This window comes from Chaetodon auriga, chromosome 9 (genome assembly GCF_051107435.1).
Source record: "Chaetodon auriga isolate fChaAug3 chromosome 9, fChaAug3.hap1, whole genome shotgun sequence".
NCBI lineage: Eukaryota > Metazoa > Chordata > Actinopteri > Chaetodontiformes > Chaetodontidae > Chaetodon > Chaetodon auriga.
Window position 1 is genome coordinate 25,119,030 of NC_135082.1, and position 26,292 is coordinate 25,145,321.

The 26,292-nt window shown below is 45.0% G+C and overlaps 1 protein-coding gene across 1 annotated transcript; it reads left to right on the plus strand.

Annotated features, from left to right (window-relative positions):
• The first annotated feature begins 275 nt into the window (after positions 1-275).
• spry1 (sprouty homolog 1, antagonist of FGF signaling (Drosophila)) lies at positions 276-4,508 on the plus strand. Its single transcript, XM_076739819.1, has 2 exons — positions 276-977; positions 2,464-4,508. Exon 2 carries the CDS (start codon positions 2,519-2,521, stop codon positions 3,605-3,607), a length of 1,089 nt encoding a protein of 362 aa, XP_076595934.1. The 5' UTR covers positions 276-977; positions 2,464-2,518; the 3' UTR covers positions 3,608-4,508.
• The last annotated feature ends 21,784 nt before the right edge of the window (positions 4,509-26,292 follow it).

Genomic DNA, 26,292 nt, shown 5'->3' on the forward strand with positions numbered 1-26,292 from the left:
GCAGGGTGAATAAAAACGCTTCAAATGAGAATAAATGTGTGAAAATGGTGTTTTACTTGTCTTTTTACTGTGTGTGTCTCAGGCTCGTGTAGCAAAAATGACACATCAGCAAGAATATAAATAAATGGCGCGTTTATTACATCACTATTAGTCACATTAACCTTATTCACACCATTATTCATAACCCGCAAGAACGGAAACTAGTCGTTTTTTCTTCCCTGAGCCCCCTCGTCGAGCCAACGCGAAATAAAAAGCCGTTCCACCTTAACTGCTGCGCACATCTCTATCGCCCGGCCTTCCACATCTGCCCAATGAATCAGGAGCGGATGCGATGTATCCTTTTTCAGTGGAGTGAATGGCCAATGGGAGTTGGCTTGTCGAGCAAACACTGAGCCCAGCGTTCCCATTCATTCAGTGCTGAACAGGCCCGCAGAGCCGGAGAGAGCGCACCGCTGTCTGCGAGCCCACGACGCTTTCTGCGAGCGCAGATTCCCCGCAACAATAAGTACCAAACAGAAGCCGAACTGCAGTCTGCGCACACGCCCGAAGAGGAGAAAGTCTTGGATTTAAGCTCGCTCGTCTTTCATTTCACTTCTCCGAGACGTTTCACGCGATTTTTATTCCACTACAACTCCTGCGGGACTTCTGTGACTGGGTCGAATTGCCGAAAGATCGGCCTCCCAAGTGCGCAGCAGTTCTCCGGGTGCCTTCCCTCCCTCCTCCATCCAGAGCTCCACCGTGGATTTACTTTGTTTCATCCTGGGACGAATACATGCGTGACCCGTGCTGAACTTCAGTAAAACCCACCGAGAAAAGGGAATAACGCAAAGGGATACACTCGCACTTGGATTAACTAACAGTCTGTGAATGTTATGCATTAGACCTGATAGTCGCTTGGACATTGCCCCTTCCTCTTGGATGGAGTTTTGGTAGGCTGTTTGGTGGATGGATTCGACGTTATGGATGGTTGCATATAGGTACGTATCTCCCCTTCTGCTTAACACTTGCTTTACGCGCATTATTGTGCTTGTGCGGTGTTTATTATCTGATAGTAGCGAGCCAGCGCGCGCCGCTGTAGCGGTAGAAATGTTTTCTTACATGCTGCTCAAAGCCTCAGACTTTCCGTGTCACTTTCTGCGCGTTTGACGCGGAAAAAAAATCCGCCCGCAGCGGGTTAAATTCGTCGCGATCAGGTCAGTTGATGAAGTTGATGGATTTCCATGCCTGCGTCCTTCCGTGGCTCCGCTGTAACAAACACCCTTCCCCCCACGGCGGTTGTTTTCATTCATAAGTTTTTTCCCCGTCTATTTGGATGCGTCCTGTGCTGTCTCTTCATCTCCGGCTCTGTGTGTTTCAGGATCCTGCTTTTATTACTGCGCACGACGTCTGCTCTTCCTGCGCGCTCCGTGCAGATAATCCTATTTATGGTGCGCCCTCTGACGCGCAGAGAATTAAAATTAATAACAGTTTGTGTGTTTGCAAAGCGCAGAAGAGGCTGAATCGATCAGTTTGGCTGCTGCGTTTCTAACTGCGAGGGTTGAGATGCGTTCACGGGGCAGTCAGGCTTCATGTGTTTGGAGACTTGGCCTCGTGCAGGTCGGCGTTGCTTCATAACATCCACGAAGGCTCAAACCCAAATGCCTGATGGTGTTTACAGCATGTACACGACTGTTAGACAAATTATTTGCCTTAGATAAGCTTCATTCGTGTCTTGCTGCAGCATGAGGTGAAGTTTTAATCCGACAAACGTTCAAGCGGTCGCTTCGTTTTCATCTAAAGTCTGTATTTTGTCGGAACTTGGTCTGACCTTTAGGTTTTTTTTTTTTGTTTTTTTTTCTACTTTTGTCCCCATTTCCCTGAAATCCTTTTTGGTGTAGTAATAGAATACTAAGTGAGGCAGCTCATTTAGTTCCCTTGGATCGCGTCCTCATTTGGTCGCCGCGGTGCATTTAAATGTTAACTAGTCATACAAATGTAAATGAGGAGGGGAAGTATTTGTAGGGCCTACTGAAGTTTACATGTGTGCGTATTGGGGAGGAAGGTACAAAAAGTCTTGTTAATGGTCAACTTTTTCCCCCGGGTTGCCTCACTTGGCGGAATCAGAAGTGACATATTGTCACGTTGACATGATGAAAACACAGTCTGAGTTAACTTTAAACACACCATCAGATATTAGAATACACACATTCACATTTCAGCCCAAGTGCTAATAAATGTTGAAAGCTGCCATTTTTGCTGCTGCAGAATATGATGTTGTTGTTTAGGGATAATAATAGTGGCGTGATCCTGACTGGGTTTGACTTGGTCGTCGTTTTGAAATGACCCAGGGATCAGGTTAACCCGTCTTCCATCAGGATGCTGTCTGTTTGCCAGTTATGCCATGTTTTGGCTCACTCTGATGATGTCCCCTCCCTCCCTGCCTCTCCTTTGTCTCTCCCCGGCCTCTCTTCCCCCCTCTGGCAGGTTTTCCGATGCATGCCAAGTCCACGGTGAATGTCGGAAGTGGTGATCCCCCCAGATGGAGCTCCAAAGTCAACATGGCCCCGGCGGTTCATTAGTGGTGATCCAGCAGCCTTCCCTAGAGAGCCGCCAGAGGTCGGATTACGAGCGGGAGCTCCAGCATGCCGCCATTCTCTCCCTGGACCAAATCAAGGCCATCCGCTCCAACAACGAGTATACCGAGGGGCCCTCGGTGGTACGGAGGCCCCCTGCGCCCCGCATGGCCCCCAGGCCCCAGGACAAGCAGGAGAGGACTCATGAGGTCATCCTCGTCAATGTGAACAACAATTATGAGCACCGGCCATCAGGCCACCACCATCACGTCGGGGGCGGCGTGGTGGTTGTGGCTGGGGGACAGCAGTACGGCGGGTCCCGGGCGCCCGGGCTCAGCCGCTCCACTAGCACAGGAAGTGCCGCCAGCTCAGGGAGCAACAGCAGTGCCTCCTCTGAGCAGGGACTCTTGGCACGCTCGCCCCCCACCAGGCCTGGCATGAGCTTACAGCACCACCACAGAGCGGAGCGGCCTGTTCGGACTCAGCCCAAGCCCAAGGCCCTTTTACAGCCCCAGCAGGGACCTCACTTCCACCAGCCTCCACTAGAGGCTCCACTCAAGCCCCAGGGCAAAGGGAAATCAGACTTTTCTGGCTCTGGCAACGGGGTGGTGGCTGCTGCCGGGCACCAGTTCATCTGTGAGCGCTGCGGGAAGTGCAAGTGCAGTGACTGCACGGCTCCCAGGAGCCTGCCTTCATGTCTGGCGTGCAACGGCCAGTGCCTCTGCTCAGCTGAGAGCGCGCTGGAGCACGGCACGTGCATGTGCCTGGTTAAAGGCATCTTCTACCACTGCTCCAATGACGATGAGGGGGACTCATGTGCTGACCACCCCTGCTCGCTGTCACGTTCCCACTGCTGCTCTCGTTTCCTGTGCATGGGATTAATGTCGGTACTCTTCCCCTGTCTGCTATGCTACCCGCCTGTCAAGGGCTGTCTGAAGGCGTGCCAGGGCTGCTATGACCGGGTGAACAGGCCTGGCTGTCGCTGCAAGAACTCCAACACTGTCTATTGCAAACTGGAGAGCTGGGCCCCACAGACCCAGGAAAAACCTTCCTGATCGCCCCTGTGTGTTTGTGATTGTGTGTGCGAGGGAGACTCTTGATGTGGATCTTATGATGACAATGATAATGATGATAGTCACAAATTAATGTTTAGCAAACATTCTAAGCACCTCCCACCCGCCTCCCCTCCTCGCTGCGGAACCCTAAGGAGCTAAGCAAAGGAGTAACGAAAACCACTCGATTATTTTGATTTTTTATTTTCTCTGGATCAGGACCATGTTTTTACAGACCAGTGTTTGCCTTAACTGTTTCTATGTCTATCCTCAGCTCCTCATTAACACTATTTTTTTATATATATGAAAAAGTTTTTCTTCCGTTTTAGGTAGGCAGTTTCCTCTGGGCGAGTGCGCCCGGCGGGAGCTGCCTCTCACCAAATCTGTGAAGGACGATCTACTATAGGGCAATTATGTAGCTGTTACCTGGTATTCATAGCAAGCAGGTATGTTTGAATTTATTGGTTGCTGCCACACTAAAACCGTGGTTCCTATGCTCATGTTGCATTAACGAAAGCACATCCATCTCATAGTATTTTTTTTTTTCTTCCACTCGGATATGTTTCTCTCCTTCCACCCATCTGAACTCTTCATACACATTCTGTGGCATTCTCCCATGTTTTGTTTTGTTTTTTCTTTATTTTGTGTAAATTGTATGCTCAAAAATCCATAAGAGGAATTCTGGCTATTTTTTAAAAGAAAAAATGTCTGTTAAAACATTTTTTTTGTTGTAAAAAATATTTATTATGTGAAGCTCTATTATTTTATGATATTTATTGCAAGAGACAGTCTTAAATTTACTCATGTCTGAATATAACAAAATATCAAATACTTACTGAAAAATTAAAGGGTGGCACAAAAGAAAACTATGTTAACTTTAATGCAGAAAATATATTAATTAATGAAAAAAAAGCACTGTCTGCTGTCTTGATTGAGCTGTTGAGAAACAGAAAGCGGCTTGAGGAGTGAACGATGTGGCTGATGGCTGATTTTAAGGGAATGTGGGTCAGTTTCATGAGTTTGAGTTCATTGGCGAACAGCAAATCACTGTTTTCTGTGTGTGTGTGCGTGCATGTGTGTGTGTTCGCGCTGGCCGTGGAATTCCTGGTGCAAATTTTCAGCAGTGAGTCGAAACAGCTTGTAGCTCCAAATGTGACTGTTTACATTCTTGGAGGGCTTCTTTGCTGCGATTCTCCTCGGTAACCTTGAAAGCTAAACAATACAGGTCATTGACACGATTAGCCCCGAAGCTGCTAGCATCAACACAGCCTCCACGTTTCCATGAGTTATGCTCACAGGAAGTAAGTCTCCTTCTAAACCCCCCGCTCCTCTCCCCAGCCAACAAGTCACCACAAAACTATGCACTGTAGTTTACTCCCTGGGCTTTAACGCGGCTAGATCGGGATGTTCCCAAACTCCCAAATGGTCTCCATATTGCCGAGCCCGACAGTGTGTGCCTTGAGAAATGAGAGCAACCATTACGAGTGGCCGGGGCCACCTGTTCAAAGATAATAAACCGGGGCTATCAATGCTGGGCTTTTATGGCGTGGTTCCTGCACTAAAGGCAACGACAGGGGCAAATCCAGCCCCCACCACGACCCACGCTCCCCCATTTGGCTGCTTCTTTTTTGTCAGTGAATTTATCACTTGGGAAGTCCGCTGACCCCCACCCACCCACCCCCTCTGACACCCACTCCCCCCCCCTCCACCTCCGGGCCCCCAGGGGATGAGATCATCACTTTGAAAGTTGGTTGGTCAGCCAGAAATGCCAACAGTTGGGGAAACACAAACTGTGACCAGGAATTTCTCTGGGACAAAGGAAAACATATACTGTGGCTTAGGTTTGGAAAACTGCAGCGTTGGCAAGAAAACAACGCCACCGTGTCAATAATCAGCTCCATGTGATGGTGGTGCCCTCAGGTGCTGCGTGCAGCAGGCCTGGGATCTGTGCATTCAGGAATACGAAGCTCTTGAGTTGACATAAGCTTGAAGATCACAGTAAAAGCTGCAGCAGGTTTGAATCCTTCACAGCTGACAGTAAACACGAGCACAAAGGAAGCATCTTGTTGCTTTTGTCAGTAAGCCGACCAGGCTTTCACTCACACTGACCAGCATGCAGCCTTATTCCAGTTTGTCAGCAGTTTGCATGAAGGGAACCATCCCTCCTGTACTTAATGTGCTTTTCTTTCCCATTCTGGTGGAATGTACCTTTTGTCGCCCTGAATAGTTAAGAGTGGATTAGCGATTTGTCAATTTCCTGTTACCTTTCAGAGCTGCAATTCGAGCCCCATTTGCTCCTGGCTCCTGGATGATAGCAAACAATAGGAGGCCTTTTTTCAGGTTTCACTATAGTTCCCCTGTACGGATGAGGGGGGGTGGAGGAGATCTAGACTGTATTCAGAAGGCGGTGAACAGGAAGACATTGTTTACTTGATATTTTCCAGCCTAAGCCAAATAAGGAAACAGATCCTACTCCCACCATTTCCAGAACTTGGCTCTGCTAAGTCCTTAACATGTCTCTTAAATCTCTGATCTAATCGGCGGAGGTGTCTAAAATAACATTTTAGGGCCCGTGAATAGTTTCTTTCACTTTTCAGTCACCCTGCCACGTGAACTGCTCTGTAACTGCGTCACATGTTACTCATCACTGGACTGCAGCTCCACTGTGACAGAAGTGAAATCTGAGTCAGTATTAAGTAATTCAATGGTGTAAATGGTCACAAGCCGACCCTCCTCCTCTTTGCACTTGTTTCGGAGTAAATTTAGCTGCTCCACACGCCCACGTAATGCTATTTGGAGTTGTCAGGCTTGGCAGGTCGCTTGCTGCAGCTTTGGGTTTTTTTTGGGGCCATACAAGTGCAAACACACATGACTACCAAGTGAGTCATGGTGGAACCTCCAACCCACACATCCTACCGGGGCAGTCCTTTTCTTAGCCAGGGCACTGCTGCCGCGATGGAGCAGGATACTCTATAAACAGTCATCCTCCTCCACAGCGTTCATCACCAGAAGTCCTGCCTCAGCTTTCCTCCGCCTCCTCATCTGGTTTTCATTATTTCCCCTCATGGCATATAAATAGAAATTAGCAATCAGGGGAAATGTGGGGGTGGTGGATTTTGGAGAGGAAGGCGGCTTTTTTGGACTTCAGCGCGGTGACCAAAGTTTATGGAAGTTATCTCCTCAGATATTTTGGATGATCTCGGTGTGCTGGAGCGACATGTGAGAGCTGATGTGTTCAGAAACCGTTCCAACATCCACATTCGGCCTCCGCAGAATTAAAGTGACGTTCAAAGAAATATTAGATCGCTGTACAACATCTGAGTGCAGGACCTGATAAAGTCACTGCTGTAATTCACTCTGTCCAAAATACTAGAAAAAAAACAGTGTACTGCTGGTGCCGGGTGAAAACCTTGTATATCCAAAACGTAAACATCTTGGTAAATAAGAAAAGCAGCCTCGTGTTCGCCTCCACCACCGTGCGTTTCAGGGTTTATGTAACAGGTTTTGAAAGGGTTTGGTCCGGAGAATTTTCTCAACCCACAGAGGAACACGTAATCCTTCAATTTAACTTAAAACATGAAAATCCCCCCAACATGAAGGTAGTTTTCACCCAACAGAGATGATATTCTAAAGATCATTTTTGGCTTGGCAGCAGAAAAGTCGCCATCGACTGAAGAAAGTAACCATGATGATAACTGTGGCTCCTCTGCTTGACTTCTACAGTGGAGCAGGACTGGTTTGAACAGAAACTAGATCTGGAAAATCTTGTGGAAGATAAGATCATTCCTTACGAAGCATGTAGACACTGTGAGTTTTAAATGTCAAAGTTTGGAGATTTCAGCCTCCAGCCCGAGATAATGGAAGTAATTGTAATTATTAGCATTATTATTTATTTATTTTGACGTTTACTGTGTTGCAATCAGAATTTACACTGAAAAGGTTTCATGTGGATCTGCTGTTCATTTTATGAAGAAACGGTCCTCATAAAAACCTGTTGACAGTGAGTCTGTGGATTATCCAGAAGATGTTTTTGAGCAGCACAAATTAAAAACTGATCTCCTCGTTGCTGAAGTTGAAATCTCAGTGACCAATATCCGAAAAGCAAATGAATTCATACAGGCGGGTCGGCCTCTTCCTGGCTGTCAGACCGGCTGTGTTTCCGCGGACTGACACTCGTTTAGCGGCCTCTTTCCTCCTCAGGAGCCATAAAGAGCCTGCAGGGACGAGCCAGTGTTTTATCAGGTGTCGAGGGCCATTCAAGATGGAGGTGTTTCACTGGGGCTTGAGCCTCTTGAGCATTTGCTCCTGGGTACACACACACACACACACACACACACACACCCACAGGAACTTTCACACCCCACCTCCTAACCTGCTCTGTGCATGCAGCGTCACCAGCTATCTGATACCACATTCTTCTCCAAGCCTCCTTCCTGTCTCTTGTCTTTGTCTGCCATTTTATGGACAAAGGCCAGTTGGAGGGGACGATGATGATGATGATGATGATGAGGAGGGGGAGGCCAAGGATCAATACAATACACGACCCTTGGCAATCATTTAGTTGGCCCCTTTTGTAATTAATGGCCAGGCGTTATTTAGGCTTCAGATAAGATTCGCTCTTGATCAATGGCTCCCATTTCATCAGCGCGATTGACTCATCAATATTCAACGTGTCACTTCCTTCCTGCAAAGTTAGCGCAAAAGCCTTTGCCAGCTCTCACAGGCCCCGGCAGACAAGCTTGTGATTTTGTATTCCGCCTGCTAATTAAATCAGCGGGGTGTTTGTCTCAGTGTTGCTCGTAGTGGAGACTGTTGCTGGAAACAGCCAGTTGTCAAGAGTCGTTAGATTTGATCCCCGAATCTGCTCCGAATGCTTCGAGAGATACCAAAACACCGCAGTCTGCGTTGGATGTTTCAGAATGACGACAGGGAGAAAACAGAGCCTGACGTGCATGAAAATCACCTCCTCGAATCTCTGAGCTGCTTTAAGTTTTTCTCACATGGCCTAACCCTGACGAGATCACGTCCTTGTTCCTCATTTAACAGCCCCGGGGGACAGTTCTGTGTGTTTACTGCATTCCAGGCCCCCTACAACCACTTTTGTTCTGTTTTTCCCTTTGATATCTCAACCAAGGACAACAAGAAGCATCGCACATGAGACAGATAGCAGGAATGATGCATGTATGGATTGAAAGGTAGTTTGCGAGGAAGAAGAGGAAGCTTGCTGTTTCTTCATCTGCCCTTCCCCCCCCCCTTCATTCCCTCTTTTTTTTTTTTTTTTTGAGATTAGGCTATGCATCCAGACAGATGGTTCCCGTCTGCTGGCTTTTTTCAATTCACTTCCTCTCCTCACAGACAGCCACCCTTCCCCCCTCTGCTCTCTCACTCACTCCCTCCCTTCTTCCCCTCTCCCTCTCTTTCTCCCCCCTCCCCCCTCCAACGGCTCCTCTGTTATGTGGCTAGAAATAATCTTTTATTGCCCAGTTGTTCGGAAGTGACCTCCTGCCCTTGATTAGATAGGGCCAAGTCCTATCACACGATTGTGTTTGAGCTGGCGGGCTGACCCCCCCCCCCCCCCACAGACACACACACACACACACACACACACCATACTCACCCCCTCCCACACCAGCCCCATCCTTTTTCCAACCCCCGTCCCTCTCTCACTGCCGGGGCCTTGGTGATCCTGTGTGAGGGGACAACAATGGGGGGCTTTAGTCCTGTCCGGCTCTTCTCGGCTGGGGGGCAACAGGGTGGGGGTCATGAGGGACTTTCTTTTTTTTTTTTTTTTTTTACATCAGTCAGCCAGTCACCGGGTGGAAGTTGCAACCCTCCCTCCCCCCAAACGCCTCCCATCCCCAGTACGATAGTTAACCTCCCAGTTGCCGGTTTGCTCACCCTTCGACCCTCCAAACCCTCCTCCTCCTTCCTTTTCTGATGACCCCCCCACCCCCAAGGGCCTCCCCAAACACAGATAGATAGGCTTTAGTCTCCTGCTCTATCAGCGGACCTTTGAGTCCACTGTGTGGTCGCCTGACAGGTGGGCTTGCTGTGATATTTTGGCCTTTGAGGGATTTTTGATCAGGCTGCTTTTGATCCACGTTCCCCACAAATATTCAGAGAGCATGAGGTCAGTTCCTAGAGGACCAGTCCTCTGATTTCAAATAAAACATTTCCACAAAGGGTCTCATGTCTCCTTAAAAAGCCAGGTCACACGCCTGTTCACCTGTATGGGACCTTCATACAAGCTGCAAATGCTTTACAGGTGAATGACAAACTTGCTCAGAGCGACCGCTGAGGGCCCAGCCACCCCGGAAAGTGAGTAGAGACGACTAGATGAGGTATCGCAGGTCTGATGATTACAGAAGTTACATTGAAATGAGCTGATTTTGCTTCAAAGTTTTGCTGTTTTAAATGGTGGTGTGACCGAGTAAGAGTGATAAGACAGTCTAATAGCAAAACAACAAATAAATGTGGAGGCTAATTGATGCTAACTGAAGTCTTAAATGTGCATTTTAGTCTTCAGTTGGTGAATAAACAGGTGCTGCTGGATATGTCGTGCTGTGATTTACAGTCAGAAGATTTTGTCAAACCATTTCTTTGTTTTAAATCATATTGGAGACATTTTACTGGCTTGTTTTTTAAGTGCATGAATTGTTTCAAACATCAATCCAACTGCAAATTCAATAGTTTTCCAATTGGAGACAGGACATCTACCCACAACCTCGGCTCTTTTTCCACTGTGGTTGCACTCGTCAATTGTACAACCTCACACACCAGTTTAATTATCTTTAACACAAGACTCAGCAATCAAACTGCTATCTCGTTCAGAGAAAACAACACTCAGGAAGAATCACGTCTTACTTTTTATGTAAACCGTTTTTCTAACTTTAGTGTCAGTTTTACAGCAGTGCTTGAACTCCAGAGGAAAAGCAGCCTTGTTTTTCTGCAGCGTCTTGTTTGTCTCCTTGTCCTCTGGAGCTGTAAACCCATAACAAAACCCTCGGTGTCCAGTTTCACTTTGGGAATGAAGGCCAGGCTGTGTGAATAGGGGGAGAATAGTCAGGAAGACAACTCTGATTACCTCCATAAAAGAGCTGACCTCATGTCACTCCCTCTTCTGCTTCTTCTGCTTCTTCTATCTTTGACAAAGCAGCATTTGCTTTTTACACTGAGACAAAAAGAGAAAATGTAAATGTGTTTACATTTTCAGGCTTACATAGATCAGCCAGGCATGGTTTAACAGTAAAGATCATAAATGTTAGTGTCGAAGTAATGTGATTTATGTGAGGATATCACAGAAAACATGAAATCAAGATGAAAGCTTATTTGAAAATGTATTTTATTTACTGATTCTACAAACATATTTAAAGCTGTGATAAGTCAGATTGTAAATGTGTGTATGTGAATGTTTCGTCTGCGTATAGAGGACCTTTTTTCCAAATAAAACCTGCCTGATCAGATCCAAGTCTCGTCTGGCAGCTCAAATAAAAGAATGCCTTTCAGAAACGATGACAGCACTTTATTAATCAACTTGCTTTATAATGTTTTCAATAATCACATCAGTGGCTGCGTACAGTCAGCCTGCAGCGACGATTTCAGGCCCAGTGGAAAGTTTGAGGGCATCTGCACAGCAGAGACCCTGCACTCCTCCCTCCTTTCCCTCCAGGGTCTCCAGCTCCAAATCCAAAGCAGGGGGGTCCTGAACAGGAAGTTTAGGAGTACCCCCCTCCTTTCCATTATCCCCCCTCCAATGCTGGAAGGGGGGTGCCTCTAGATCAAAGAGAGAGGACACAGAAAAGGCTTATCTGTTGTTGATTTTGGGCTTACACTCAAGCACAGGGTTCTAGAAATGTGTCAAGGAATTACAGGGTAGGATCATTGAATCTCCCCCTTTTCATCTTTTTTTTTAACACGTTTGTTCTTCCAGGTCTTTGAAACTGGGGGTGTTCTTGTACAGTTTTGAGGGGTTCTTGAAAAGTGAAAGCAACAAATAAGAGCAGATAAAAAACTGGTCAGGGAACAGGAGCGTGAAGTGGCGAAATGAAAACAAACGCACCAAATGTGACGGAGAGGAAATAAAAAATCGTTTCCAAGCTGACGACCAGGGCCGTCGTTCCTCTGGTGGCATTTTCGAAGTCTCCCAGTAGTTTTCAATCATTTCTCTTCCCACTCTGCTCGGTCTTTAACATTTCAATTTCGAACTCTGCGAGAGGTACGATTCTATCTCCATCTCCGTCAATGGCAGTATTATGCCAAAGTGGAAATGGGACCTTAAGGGCAGGCACTTTCCCTGCTGCAGATCTTATTAAGTACATCCCTCCATAATACAACCCAGCTTGACTCTCCGAGACCACACCCCTTCATAGAAACAGACCTGTCAATCACAGCTCCTGGTCAGGCTGTGACGTGGTCCACTGTGGCATGATTGGCACCTGGTAGGATGTGTGCAGGCTCTGAGGGAGTATACAGAAATGCTGGTGCACCACCGGGAGAAATTCTTTTCCACATCACTGCTCAGCCAGAGTGTTGTGTGTGCATGTGTTAAGTTGCTGAGGTCTGAAAGCTGCTATTTGCCACACAAAGCAGTTTCAGTGTGGAGGAGCTGGGCTGGATGTTGACCATTATATATTCAGAGTCGCAGTATGCAGATACGCAATCCTGCACACCATTCTGTGGAACAGATACAACGCTTCAGTGGTTTCCAAACTCTCTCACTGGACCCAAATTTCCAAAGTAATTTTCCTTGCAACCTAAAATTGTTGTTGTAGACTACTGTGCAGGCCGGCCTGGTCTTTCCAGGTTTCAGAAGAGTAAATCAGCAGCAGACAAAAAGTTTCATTTGGCCTTTCTGACAGAGCAGGACCTCTGGAAAGTTTGGCAGCATAAAGGAAGCAATTTAACCTTTTGCTATTAAACTTTAATTTCAGGACATTGTCAGGACACGTTTGTCTTCCTGCAACGTTTCCTCAGCATCTGGACCGCACGTAGGACTGAAAAGACTATCTTGCCTTTATCAGGGTGATAAATGTTTGAAGTTGTCATTTCAACATACAAATTATTGGCAATTGTCACATAGGTATATTGTAAAAAGTGTCAACATGGGTATTTTGCATATTGAATTTCGATAAAGGACAATATGTTGGCATATATTGCAAAATATAAACATAAAAATATATCTGTGTCTACATTTCTTATATTAAATGTCTTACTTTGGATTTCTATAATTTTTTATTCTTAATTTAGTCAGTTTTTAGACTAACTGATCATCCAGGCTGCACAGAAACTGAGCTTTGGATGCTTGTTGTAGAGGAATAAAACAGGCAGTCAGTTTGGTTTTTTTGACACAGAGTAACTGCTGGTCTTTGAGACACATACACTTTGAGACATGGCCCAAGTCGTAGACGACAGACACATTTTATTGTCTCCAAAAGTTTTCCGCCACTGCAGCAGGTGATGGTTTATTTGCACAGAGAAGCTTGTGCAGCATTTGGTTCTTGGTGGGTGGCGACATCAAGCCGTCGGTGACACTGTGCTGCAAATGGATGCAGTTATGATGTTTAAACTGTTAATATATGAATTTACAAAGTTGGTTCCCGCTGCAGCTTCAGCTCCAACTGGCCTAACAGCACTGCAGAGCAGATGGAAAAAATAGCTGTCACGCAGGGGCCTATAGCTTTTCGTCTGCATCTGTTCCAGGGTCCTGCTCAGGAGACGGCCAGCTGTGGAGGCCGTGTGAGAAGTTGAAAGGAAACTTCAGCTGCCCTGCGAATCTCACACCATTACTCAGGATGAATCAAAAGAGGAACACTTTGGTCGAACAAAAGGAAAACGAGAGAGGAAGAGAGAGTGAGCGAAAAAGTGAAACCAGCTGTCTGGAAGTGCCTCATCTTTGCAACGGTGCAGCGGCGCATGCTCGCGACCGGCGTCCACGTTTGGCCACAATCAAACGCTCAATTTGCCTTTACAGGAATATCAGAGATGTTCGGCCAAGGTCGATTTTTTTTTAGGGGAGGGGGTTCAAGTTAGGCTGCCCTCTTGTATTTGTGCCTTTAAAATATATATGAGGTGTAGCGAGTGCAGACAACAAAGGCCCTCGCTAATTCTTTCCTTTCCCGAGGGGTTAGAGAACACACTGCACCCACATCAATTCTCCAGACTTACCCCCACCGTGCTGTACAGGTGCAACTTTAAAAGAGCTCTCACTGAAGGCGGGCTGGACGCCTGCAGTTAGAAAAAAAAAATCCCTTCTATGGCTCTCCCCTCATGTTTTCTTTTCACGTCTTTCCCAGCACTCTTTCTTCTTGTGTCATCAATTTAAGGTCAGGGAATTTTTTTTTGTTGCATCTGATGCCAGAGTCTTAGTCTGACTTTTGCACTCCGTACTATCGCTTGCATGTCATGGTGGTGATTGACAAATTAAGCTCTCAGTGTACAGGAGCTCCAACTTTGCAGGAGATTTCCTTTAAATCATAAAAAGCAGGAAGAGGAGAACAAAAACGACTGATCAAAGAGTAAAGCTTTCTGCCAACGGGACATTATTTTAGATGTGCACCAATAGACGTCAATTAAACCATGAAACTGGAGCGCCACTACCAATTACACTGAACAAGGAGCCAATACCAGAAAACACTGATCAAAGAATATGTTTGGATTTACAAACTCGTATATAACCATGTAAGGAGTCTTTCGAGAGTACAAATTTAAATGCCCGAAATGTAAAATGTCAATAATCCTCAGACATAAACAGATGTTACAGCGGTACAGCCCTGCATGCTCATCAGAGTTGGGAAGTCGTTCTTCTGACTTTGGTGCATTCATGGGCCTTTAAGTAGAAGAAAATGTGTTTTATGTGACATTTTCTAACTAATCTAGGTCAGAGCAACTAATTGTTATATCTTAATGTTGTATTACGATGTACATTGATATGTAATACATGAATTTATGAAGAAGAAGTCGAGCACCAAAATTTTTGCTGACTTTCCAAGTCGTTGTTCCGACTTGAAGGGGCGTCCACGTTAATTTTCCCGGTCAGGAACTCATTGACCTCACATGACGGTGACGATAAGAGGAAAGAGACACACAAACAAAGTGATAGAGAGACAATAACAAAGACAGCGACAGAATGGCAAACAGCAAACATTTTGCTTCACAATGACTGAGCTTCAGCTGCAGATGAAGACTCTGCTGAGCTCGAACACAAAGCAGAGATCACTGCCTGGCTTCCCCTCATGTATGCGGTATTCTTTGGACTTTGTGACTTTCTGTCTTTTATCTACAATCCAAGACGCAGATAACAAAGTTGTCAGGATGTCATTAAAACTGCAATAAATCGGTCTGATTAGGTGAAATTGTAACTCATCATGCTAAAGGTTGCTGCTCTTCTCTGACTCTGTACCAGACGAGTTGATCGACTATTGACCTCAATAGCTCTATAAAACAGATAAGGGTATCTTGCATCCTCAGGAAGAACACCCCATAAACACTGTAAGGCTTTACAGCCCTAAAAGTGAATAACAAACTCGCTTAGGTCATGGATTGTTGAGTTTGGCTTTCAAATCTGCGACACAATCACTTCCTGAGGAAGGCGGGTGTGTGTTTTTATAATGTGCTAGCTCATTTATTAAAAGCTTTCTAATACAAACTATCCACTTGAGTGCCGGAGCTGACTTTTTATGGCACTGCTATATTTTCAAAATTACTTTTTTCCTCTCCAAGAACACCATGTTTTTTCCCTGTTGACTAGAAACGTCACTTTATGTCTCAATAACTTTTAGAGAACTTTATTTACAATGAATGGACTGACAAATCTGTGTACATCTTTCTGTATAAAGCTTTCAACAGTGCATAGAGTCGGCCTTTAAAGGACACATCATGTAATAAAACAAAGGAATACAGTTACATCTTCATACCTGCTTCAACAAGACTAAATAAGACAAAACCTGAAAGAAAAACAGAGTAAAGAGAGTAAAATGAGAACAAATAGATTGGGGGGCTGTGGGTGATTTCCTTTTGTGTAAATCTTTACCTCATGCTGAATTTAATCATTTAGAAATTTATCATTTTCCAGACTGGAAACTCAGTGAAAAAGGAGAGAAAACTTGCCTTGAATGTTAATGAGACAAGCTGATCAACGGTCAGCTATTATTCAAGCAAAGGTCGCGCTCCCTGCAGAGGAAGTGCACCGCTATCATCAATCTGGTCAGAAGGGCCTGCATGAGAAAGGAGCTGGAGGTCGTGGGCGGGGTTAAAAGTTTAGTGCACTGTAGGTGCCAAACAGTACATTGAATACCTTCACACCCCGCCACCACCACCATCTACATGTCAATGGCTTCTGCTTGTTGACTTGGTATGTTCCACTTCCACAGAAGTCTATTGTGGCTTCGTTGTCATTTATCATTTCTTCTTTGTCATCCCACTTTTTCCTTCCTTTCCTCAGTTTCGACCAACTTGGCTGTCAGATTCAGGAAGGGGCGGAGGGGGGGTCTGCTGGGAGAGGACTGGGTGATGGGGGTGGAGGGGTGAAGCAGGCGGGGGGGGGGGGGGGGGGGGGGGGTAAGACACATTGAGTTTGCCAAGTCAGGCAGAACGATCGACAGGAAGCCAGGCAGGAAGGAAGACGAGACTCTCCCCATGAAGTGCCATTGTTTATGTGACGTGACTTGAAGCAGCCAAAAGTGACTGGTGGTGGGCTCCTCGGCTGCTCTGACCCACTTCTCAGAGTGGCACAAAACACTCGGCCTGCAGATGGAAAATGCAAAAGAGGAGTTTTTTCTTTTCAAACAGTGGAATATAAACTCGGTCCAGTCGTAATGACTTGGATAAACCCACCACACTGAGTTTCCCAGAGGAATAAAGAAGGTGTTTCCAACTTTACATGTCTATATATATTGTGTAGTACAGCATGTTGTGCCAAAGTAAACATCTGATTTCTGTCGAAAATATAAAGTTCTTCCTTCTTTTTTCCCCCACACGTATGTAAAACATATGTTTTAAACTATTTAGTATTATTGCAACTTCATTTTGCAACACCTGACCTATGTCCAGGGTGTGTTTATGGGCTACTGAAACATCTAGTTAAGGGATTGTAAAGACTTGGGTTTTGGTCCAAAATTAAAATGAAATGAAAAGTAAAATAAAAATAAATGCTGACTTAAAGCATGATATGTTGATTTTTAACATTTAAATCTGTTGAACACACAACACGTGCGTATCCTCACCTTGCACACCTCAGATATGTTCACCACATATTTACCATTGATGTTTCCCAAACCTTAACTAAGATCTTTGAGTTGCTGAAACAAAACCATAAAAGTCTTAATCTTACTATATTTGCCAGGATGAGATACTGGAGGGGTTTGCTGACAATGTTTCGCAGATACATCAATTACACATGTCATCATGATGTTGATAATAAACCACTGATTCCCACAAAATCACCTCCAAGTTGTCCTTAAAATGCATATATGACCAGGCTGAAACATACTACTACAGGCTACAGGTAAATACAGTCTGTTGGCCAAATCTGGTACATTTTCACTAACATGTGTTTTACCAGTTAAACAAACCAATGAGTAAACTTTCCTCTCTTGTAATATTAGTATCACAAACCACCATGAAATGGAGACTCAAACTTCATGGTAAACTGTCATCTTGCACAAGTAGCCACAAACAACCAATAAAACATCCCAAATGATGAGGAAGTCCCGCCCTTTTGCATCTCCCAACAAATCAAACAGCTTCCCAGAGTGACATCCCATTGGTTCACAATGATTCCCTCCCTGTGTTTTGTCCCGCCCCCAACATCCTGTTTAATCAGGAAATGGATCACATTCAGGAAGTAAAACTGAAATGCCACCAAACATTTTTATCCCACGTTCACCTGCAGGTCACGTGAAGTTGGTCACTTCCTGCTTCTTCACTGGGACTGATGTTTGTTTTTTATCTGTCGACAGCCGGCCTGATTTGAGGCCTTTGTTTTCCCCAGTGATGTGTTTTTAGCTTCACCGGTAACAGTCACACCTGCTGGTGATTTCGAAATGGACAAAGAATTGATTCCAGACATTTAAAGCTTCTTTACTTCCAACATGTCAGAGACAGTTTGGAGAGTGATTTCACCTGTGGAATCACAAGTAAGTGCCAAAGTCGTTGTGATAATGCTGTTCAGTGTCTGTGATTGTTTTGATTTTGGATTGTGCTGCCTTTTGAGGTTGTGCTGCCTCATTCATTAGAGTGAAGTAATGTGTTCTATTGTTGCTACATGCTTGTCTGGATTGCTTGTTTATTGGTTATTTGTTTACTGATGAGACAGAGCTCATGAATCTGCATTGATGTTGGAAGAACTTAAACCTAAAGGTGCCATCCTTTGCTAATCATCTAATTTTGTGCCAACTGAAAACAGATTAAAGAAAAGAAAGCATCATTAATCATCAGGAATAAGAATAAAACCCAAAATCTGTCCGTTCCGTCTTTCCTCTGCAGGTTTTGGGAGGTGAAGCGGTTCACCTGGACTACTGGGAGAAAGATGAACTCTTCTGGTCTCCATCTGCTCACCAGGCCACCTTTGGAACTGCTTCTGGTCCTGTCAAACTCTTGGCCTCATCCTGCCTGACTGAAGATCAGCCAGATAGCGTTACCTCCTGACCAATCAGACGCCTGGATCCATACCTCATCCCACAGGTAGGCTTTCCAGCAGACGAGCTGGTAGATAGAGCGCTGCTTTTATTGAGAGCCAACCAATGGGAGCGTGGAGATGTGATCCAGCGCTCAAACAGGGCCAACCTGTGTTTGGTGGTGTTTGTTGAGGTAATGCTGAGTGGGGATAGCATGTCAGTGCTCAGTGTGCATATAGCTGCTGAGTTCAGTTTTCAGCTCTGGCTGTTCCCTCACTGCAGACAGATGTTGTTTTGCACTTGTGTTTGAGGCTGGTTCTGTTATCTTATTTCAGAGCACTCAGGTTTTTGGTGGTTTTGAAGCTGGTAAAGGTGTAAATGTTTGTCCAGTGCTTTGAAAAATCTGATGTCCGGGGTTGAAAATGGTTAAGAGCTTTAAAAGGTCTGTTCACCAACATGAAAGTCACTCTCTCAGCTTTCATAAGGGCCATTTCTTTGTTAGGAAGTAGTTCAAATTAAAACCTTTGACGGTTATGTTTGTGGATTATCCTGGACACTGTTTCTGGAAGGAAAAGTTGCTGTTGAATCCCATTAACTTCCATTGTTTTGGTTGGAGGTGGATCTGTCATGACAAGATAAATCCAACTACAGAAAGAGAGAAAATGTGTTTTTTTGTTGTTTGGTTGAAGCAGCCCTTTAAAACATTTCTCTCTTGAGCTTTTTTATTGCAAGTATATTAACTTTAGCCTGTTTGGGGTCTCCGATGGGAGCAGTTTATCCTTCAGATTGTGTGTTTTAGCTTGACGCTTTTAGAAACGTTCGCTTTCCTGTGCCGGTCTGAACTTTCTTTCACTCCTTGTATTGTCCAGCCTGGTGCACCCTCTCCATCTGGCACCTAAGCAGTATATAACACATCATAAAAAGTCTTTGCTAATATCATTTGACCCAGGTCAGCCTTGCGAAACACTAACCCTTGCAGTTTGCTGTTAAATATTGGACTCTACTCTTTGGAACTGTAGTGAAAGCGCCCCCCCCCCCCCCCCCCCCTTCCGTGCCTTCACCACCTCCACCACCTTTGCCTTCCTCCTCCTCCTCTCTCCCTCTGTGTCCAGTAGGGACCAAACAGACGGCCTGTGTTTGTTTCCCCTCTGGTCTTTCCTGATTGCGCGACCAGGCAAATTCCGGTCGGCTCTAATCTAACCGTTGCACAGCCACCGAATTAACGAGAAAACCCATTTGACACACATGCTTCCACTTTTCTGTTTGTTGCCTCCCCCCTGAAGTCTGCTTAATTCATACAATTTTGCCTTCATTAGGCTGCATTTCAAGCTGCGGGGCACAGGTAATGCAAAGCATTTCCCCCTTCAAATTGTAGGCTCGAGCCTCGGTTGCTAGGAAGTGGAAGAGCCTCAATTGCAGCCATTTCCTCGCCAGTGCACCGAGAGGTCCTATTACAGCGTTTAGGTCAGGGCAATTGGTGTCATTACAGGCAGCCAACTTCCCTCCACCAAAGTAATGAATTAGCTCAAGCTATTTGGGCTGTATGATTGCAGTTGCCAGGGGAGATGAGTATGAAGTGGGGGGATAATTATGGTATGTATCCCTGAGCGGATGTGTGCCGTGTGGGCCAGCCACGGGGGCGGTTTCCACACTTGTGTAATGGCTTAATGTAGCTGCTGACAGGCAGCCGGGCAACATGGAAAGGTGCTACTGTGCTCTGCTTGTGGACTGTGACTGACATACCAAACCGTGCCAACCTGTTTTAACCCCGCGGCTCATTTACTTCAAATGACTCCGTCCAACGTCCAAGAGTCATTTCTGCTCAGAACCGTTCATGAGGGATGAATAAAGCTGATTGAATTTAATTGTTTACAGAACCTTTTTAAGATAATTTGTACGGTAATAGAGTGTAACTTTATATTATCAGCTGACTATAAATTGTGCTCAAACTTCATTAAGAGCTCCAGTTCTTTACAAGCTGCTGAGACAGGCAAGGAAACCATTAACTCTTGGAACACTGATGAATTACCCCCATAATAAAACAATAGTGAACTTTGATTGCATGGTCCATTCATAAAAAGCAGTGAAAACAATCACCAGGAGGTGCTACTTCATTTACACCGACGACTCCTGGAGGGGGGCAAGCCCTGTAATAAAAGCATCAATGATAAATATGCTGTTTATATGCAGTGTGGTTTAAAAAAGATGAAACAAATACAACCTGAATAAACGAGCTTTGCCTAATTTGTTAAAGAAGACAAGGAGGCCAGAAGCCTGGGGTTTGCAGCTCAGAGCTGAATCGCGAGTGCCATGCTCTGCGGTGGTTTCGGGGTGGTGTTGGGTGGGTGGCTGGGCAGAGGGGGGGTTGGTTGTTTTCTCAATGGGAAGTCGAGCGCTGCAATAGGAACCCTGCCAAAAAAAGGCTCCACCAAACAAAGAGGCCGGTAGGAAATAATGCTGGTCGAGGCTTGTTGGGCCATCTATGGGCTTCTTTCCAAGCTGCTGTAACCAGCTATAAGTCTTTTTATGGGGACACCCTGAACAGGGGGCCCCACCAAGGACAGGAACTTTTACATTTCTCCTTGAATGGGACCTCTGCCAGGGGCTGAGTTCAAAGTGCACTTTCCAGTCATTTGATTTAACTACTTTGTGTATTTGATAGGCCGGCAGTGAAGCACAGGACCTGAAGTAATATTCCCTGATTTTCAGTCTTTGTTTAAGAGTCCAGTCTGAGGGGAAAACGGGACAAAACGTCGTAAACTGTGGGACTCTGTCTCCCTGTGAGCACACACACACACACACACACACGAACACACACGCATGAACATTTAATTTCTGGCTCTCAAGCCCTCCCTCTGCTTTTCCTCTCCATCCTGCAGATCATATCTCATGTCAGTGAGAGCAGAAAAAAGCGCAGCCTGATTATTTCTCAATACAAACACCATGTGTCTGCTGCATCCATATGTCTGTCACTGTGTCTGTTACTGCAGCTGCTTTTTACTTCACTTTTCATGGAGTTTTCTTCCTCTTTGGCAAAAAAAGCACGATTGTTTTCGTATGATAACAATTCCATATAATGAGTGTTTATCAAACATTTAGCTTCAGCAGTCTGATTCATGTTCATGTTTTAAAAGACATGTCATTTTGTTTTGGTTATGAACTCTGCTATCTGCGGCGCGTCTATCCACTCGACAGTTTCAGCTCCTTGGTTAGAGCGTGAGTCTGCACAGAAGTCCAACTTTATCCACAAAAACTCTTTGAAACCAAACCAAGTTTTTTTTTCTTCTCATATCACAAGCCCACACTGGTTTTAATCAACAGATGAAAGAAATTTGGTGATGAAAAAACAAGTTGCAGCCTCACGCTGTGGCACAGTGACTGCAGTTTTCCCCTGTTGAACGGGCCATTTGCTGAGCAGTTGCATATCTTGCCAGCGATCAGCACTAAGCCAAACTTTCAGCCTATCTCTGCTGTTAAGCCACTGTTTATGGTGTTCTGCCAAATGGCACCAAAAGCAGAGGAATCTGCACAGCGCCACCTGGTGGTCAGTGAGCGGTTTGAGGCTGTGGCAAGAATGACCATCATTCACCAGATGAAGGCAGAATCAGTGTTTTTCATAAATAGTGTCTGCTGAGGAGGAAAACAACCATGCACTCCATATGATTAAAACCTTTTTCCTCTTGTTTCAGTGTTTTGAACCCGTCTTTTTCATTATTGTATGACAATCTGAATATTTTTGCACACGTATGACATCAGATAACAATTGAAAGCTTCTGAAAATTTTGGCATTTTTTACTGAAATGAAAAGTATCTGTTTGATTTTTCCACCTCTTTTCCTCCGAAGAGGTTTGCATGCTAAATTAGATTTGACTTTGACATGAATAAAACCTGTGGACAGAAATTATATTATCTACACTTATTGTGCACAAAACTGACTGAAATCAGTTGGACCTGACTAAAAAAGTAGAGCTAACATCTTAAAAGTGGATAAAAGTCATGTATTATTGGAAAGTGCAAAGTTGTTGTACAGAAACCCGAATCGCTTTTAAGGTTATCAGTGATGCCGTTTAAGAGGTACTCCTTCGATTTAGTACTGCATTTCCATAAAGTCGGGGGACTTGCGAGAGACTAATTTAAAAAGAAGGGTGAAAATTGATCTAGCAGAGGCCAATGTGCTCTGACTTTTAGTCCTTGGGATGCAGAAGGTGTCCAGATTCTGTTCAGAACTCACTTCTGTGGTTTCTTGTTTTAATGGACTCCTGAACAAAGTTGGCTTGGGGTTGTTTTTCTTATTTCTTAAAAAAAAAAGAAAAAAAAATGCAGATACTGTCAAATCAGTCAACATCTCAGGGAAAGCTTCTGATATTTCTGATTACATGCATGAAAAAAAAAAAGAATCTGAGCCAGTGCTGGTTCAGACGGTACGTCCAAGTAATTCCTGCCTTTTGTTTTGATCTGTGTTCAGCACCAGATGGAGCGAGTATTTCCACACTGGCAAACACAAAGAGTACCTGCAACTTTAGCCAGCCTGAACATCAAATCATTGTGCTTTCTGGTGGTTGACAGCATATTTGGAACAATTCAAATCATCCTGATGCAACAAGAACCGCCCATCCGGTGCACCAGCCAGATCAAAACAAACCAAGTGATGTGATTCCAGCCCGACTTTGTGTCCTCTTGAAATGTGGCCTTGTAATGGATGGTTGCATTGTGAGGATGAAGTCATACTTCTCACAGTGTGTGAGAGAGCGTTTCGCTGCCTACCTTTGGAAGAGAGTGAGGTTAGCATGACAGCTTGATGGATGGTCTTTTTCTGTACACACTGCTTGCGGAATAAGATGATTTCATGTGGTTGTGAGGCCGCGGTGTTCTTGTTGCTTTGGAGCGCTGCAGCAATTAGCACAGTCACCCATTACATTGGCTGTATGATAGGGCTGCAGTGTGTCTAAGTGGGTGTGTACATGTGAAATAGAGAGTTACAGTATGAGTGTGTTTGTAGATGTGAATGTCAAACCTCACGGGACATAATTTTAAAACCACGCTTGTAGTTTCATAAGACTACTTTGGCAAATGTTTGCAATGACAAGTGAAATACGTGTTTAAGCTTTCCCAGTAAACAGTTCAGAGCTGTTCAGTGCATGAAACAAAACAGCATCTCATGAATTATTGGACTTCATTTTCCTCCATGAAATTAAGAACTGGAACCATCCACTCCCATAATCAATCAAACTAAAAGAGGATTATAGCAGTTGGACTAATTCAAACCTAAACTGTGGGAGAAAAGAAAAATGTTAAATTATGTGATCATCGTGAAGCACAAACAACACCAACCTCGTCTGCGTGCATACGCTGACTCCCTACCAAAAACAAAAGACTATCTCTCCATCCTGTCCAGTGAAGCAGCAACGGATGTTCAGCTTCAAACGGCTCACATTCAGCAGAGGAGCAGGAGGCTGCAGGGTGAAGTTCTTGTACCTCTGTGAAGTCAGAGTGGACGGCCATAAAAGGTGACTTGGTACACTTACAAATTTTGCCATTTGGCCACATCAGCGAGGGTCCACATGTAACAAAATGTATGGCCGCTTGGACTGTACCTGTCGACAAACATGAAAACATCAGCCGTGACAATAACCCTGCATCTGTCGGCTGTGTCTGCTTCTTTTTTAGCAGCACGGCACCGTTTGTTGGTGATCAGTGTTGTTGGAGTGTTGTTGGCTCTTCAGCTGACTAAACCTGAAAAAGCAGTGATAGTGTGTCAAGACAGGAAGTCAGAGTGGATGTTGACTTTGACACTCTGACGACTCTTTGCAACAGTCACAATGGTTTCTTTTAACTATACTCCAGATCTTTCACTAACCATAACCTCGTAGTTTACTTGCCTCAAGCACAGTACTGAATATTAGCCATAGAGGTGGTGAACCAAAGAACGCTCACACGGGGCGTCGTGGAAAGAAACGATGGTTAGGACGGATGGACAGTTTACACAAACACACAGAAAGACAAGCACACTAATAATCAAGTCAACTCCAACTTCCTCCGATTTGTCTTTCTCGTCGTCTTCCTCCTCTTCTTCCTGGGCCCTTGCACCATTCCACCTATCCTTTAGTTATTTGACACTGCAGGAGACGCCAGGCATTCAGGGCATTCTTTGTCCCAGGAGAAAGGAGGAGGGAGACAGGGGGTGAGGCAGCGAGGGGGTGGGCTGCAGGAGGGGAGACAATGCGAGAGGTTCCACTCCATTCGGCTTCAATAAGAGCTCCCCCTCCCAGCACTTTCCACATACACACACACACACACACACACACACACACACACACACACAGATGCACACACTCCTCGACCACCTCCCAGCTCACGGAAGGGGCGGAGCTGAGGGTAGCGAGGCAGTGTGGAGTTAGAGGAAGGGGGGAGAAAAGAAAGAAAACGCACCCCCACCTCCACCCCCACCACCATCCGCCCCTTTCAGTGTTTCGTGGGATGCCAGCATGTCCCGAGCCCCCTTTTTTCCCACAGGGAGAGAAGAAGAAAAACACTCCTCTTCAGAGACGCCACCTCCCTTCTCCGTGCTTCAGTGGCTGAATTTGACTTTGGCATCAGAAGCCATTTGGTTGGACTTGCCTTGATTTATTATCATCCTCACCTGCTCCGCTCCGCTGCTTCACGTTTTGGCACGGATAGGTGCCGAGGCTTGTTTGGTACTCGATTGGTACATGTCCTTCTCGTATTAAAGGATGACTCCACTTTATTACAGCTTGGGCTTTGCCGCTGTGGTTTTGGCTATCGTTCATAACAACACTGTTCTCACCTGCTGAGATCTGGGAATGTTTTCATGTTTGCTCACTTTTGCTTGTACCTGTTTACAAGCTGCTTGTTTCTTGCCATGTTGGGTGCCGTTGTAGCCATGCTTTCAGATATCAGCAGTGATGTCTGTTTTTGTGACTCTTCATGCAGCACCATCAACAAGCCAAGATATCAGTTTGTCCATTTGTGCTGTACCTTGGTTTAACCAGCACTTTGGTTTTCTTTACATTGACCATGATAATCTCTCATGCTAGTGTGGCTGTGGGCTCTTGTTTACTCGTTTAGTAGCACGAAGCATTTTTGTGGTGTGTCAAAGCAACAAACCTGCTCCACTGTCACTCCAAAGCCCAGTGATCATACTTCTTGGTTTGTTTTTCTCTTTAAGTAGCACCTTTTCTGTCTCATGTCACTGTTTTAGCTAACTTTGCGATATTTCCTCTTGTTCCCAATAAAACAGGGACATAAAGTCTGTTTCTTTGCAGCTGTAGGTCTTAAGAGGACACCATTGCAGCCTGGGAAATGGCGTATGCATGGTTTTTGTGTGTACTCACAAAGTTTCCATGAACTGATCACAAAATCAGTTATACATGGCAGCAAAATGGGCATTTGTTTCTAGATAAGAGCCAGATTGCTTCTTCTTCCATTTTGCTGTGCAAGTCTCTGGATACTCGATCGCTGTTTTTCATTCATAGATGCTGGATGTGTTGTCTGTTAACATCATGTGTGGTTTCACAACTTATTAACATTTAAAATGGAAAGGTTTATGCGGGAAGATGGAACCAATTGCTTTTATTGTTTTTATTTCTGAAGGGGGAAGTAGCATTCATACTTCTCAAACCACACTTGTTCCAGAGACTTTAACTCTTTGGTATTGTCATGTAATTTAGCAGCAGAGCACTACCTTTACAAAGGAAAGTCCCAGTAATGACATGGTGGCCATCTTGGCTGTTTATGCACTTCTCAGTACTGAGGTAATGCAATTTGTCTCTATTTATTAAACTGGGCAGACTTGGAGCAGATGCCCACTGTTATTACAGTGAAAGCAGAGCAGGAACCAATAAGTCTTTGTGAGAAAAGAGGAAAATGAGGGAGCCAGCTACAGTTAGCGCTCCAACATGACAAAAAGCCCAAGTAGAATGTAAAAATAATCCAGCATAAAATAATTCCATCCCAAATGGTCTTTTAAAGACATGTTACAGACGGTAATCATGAATGTAAGCGACGTCAGCCAACCTCAGCCTCAACTGGGACATCCAGCGTTGCGTTGTGGCGTAA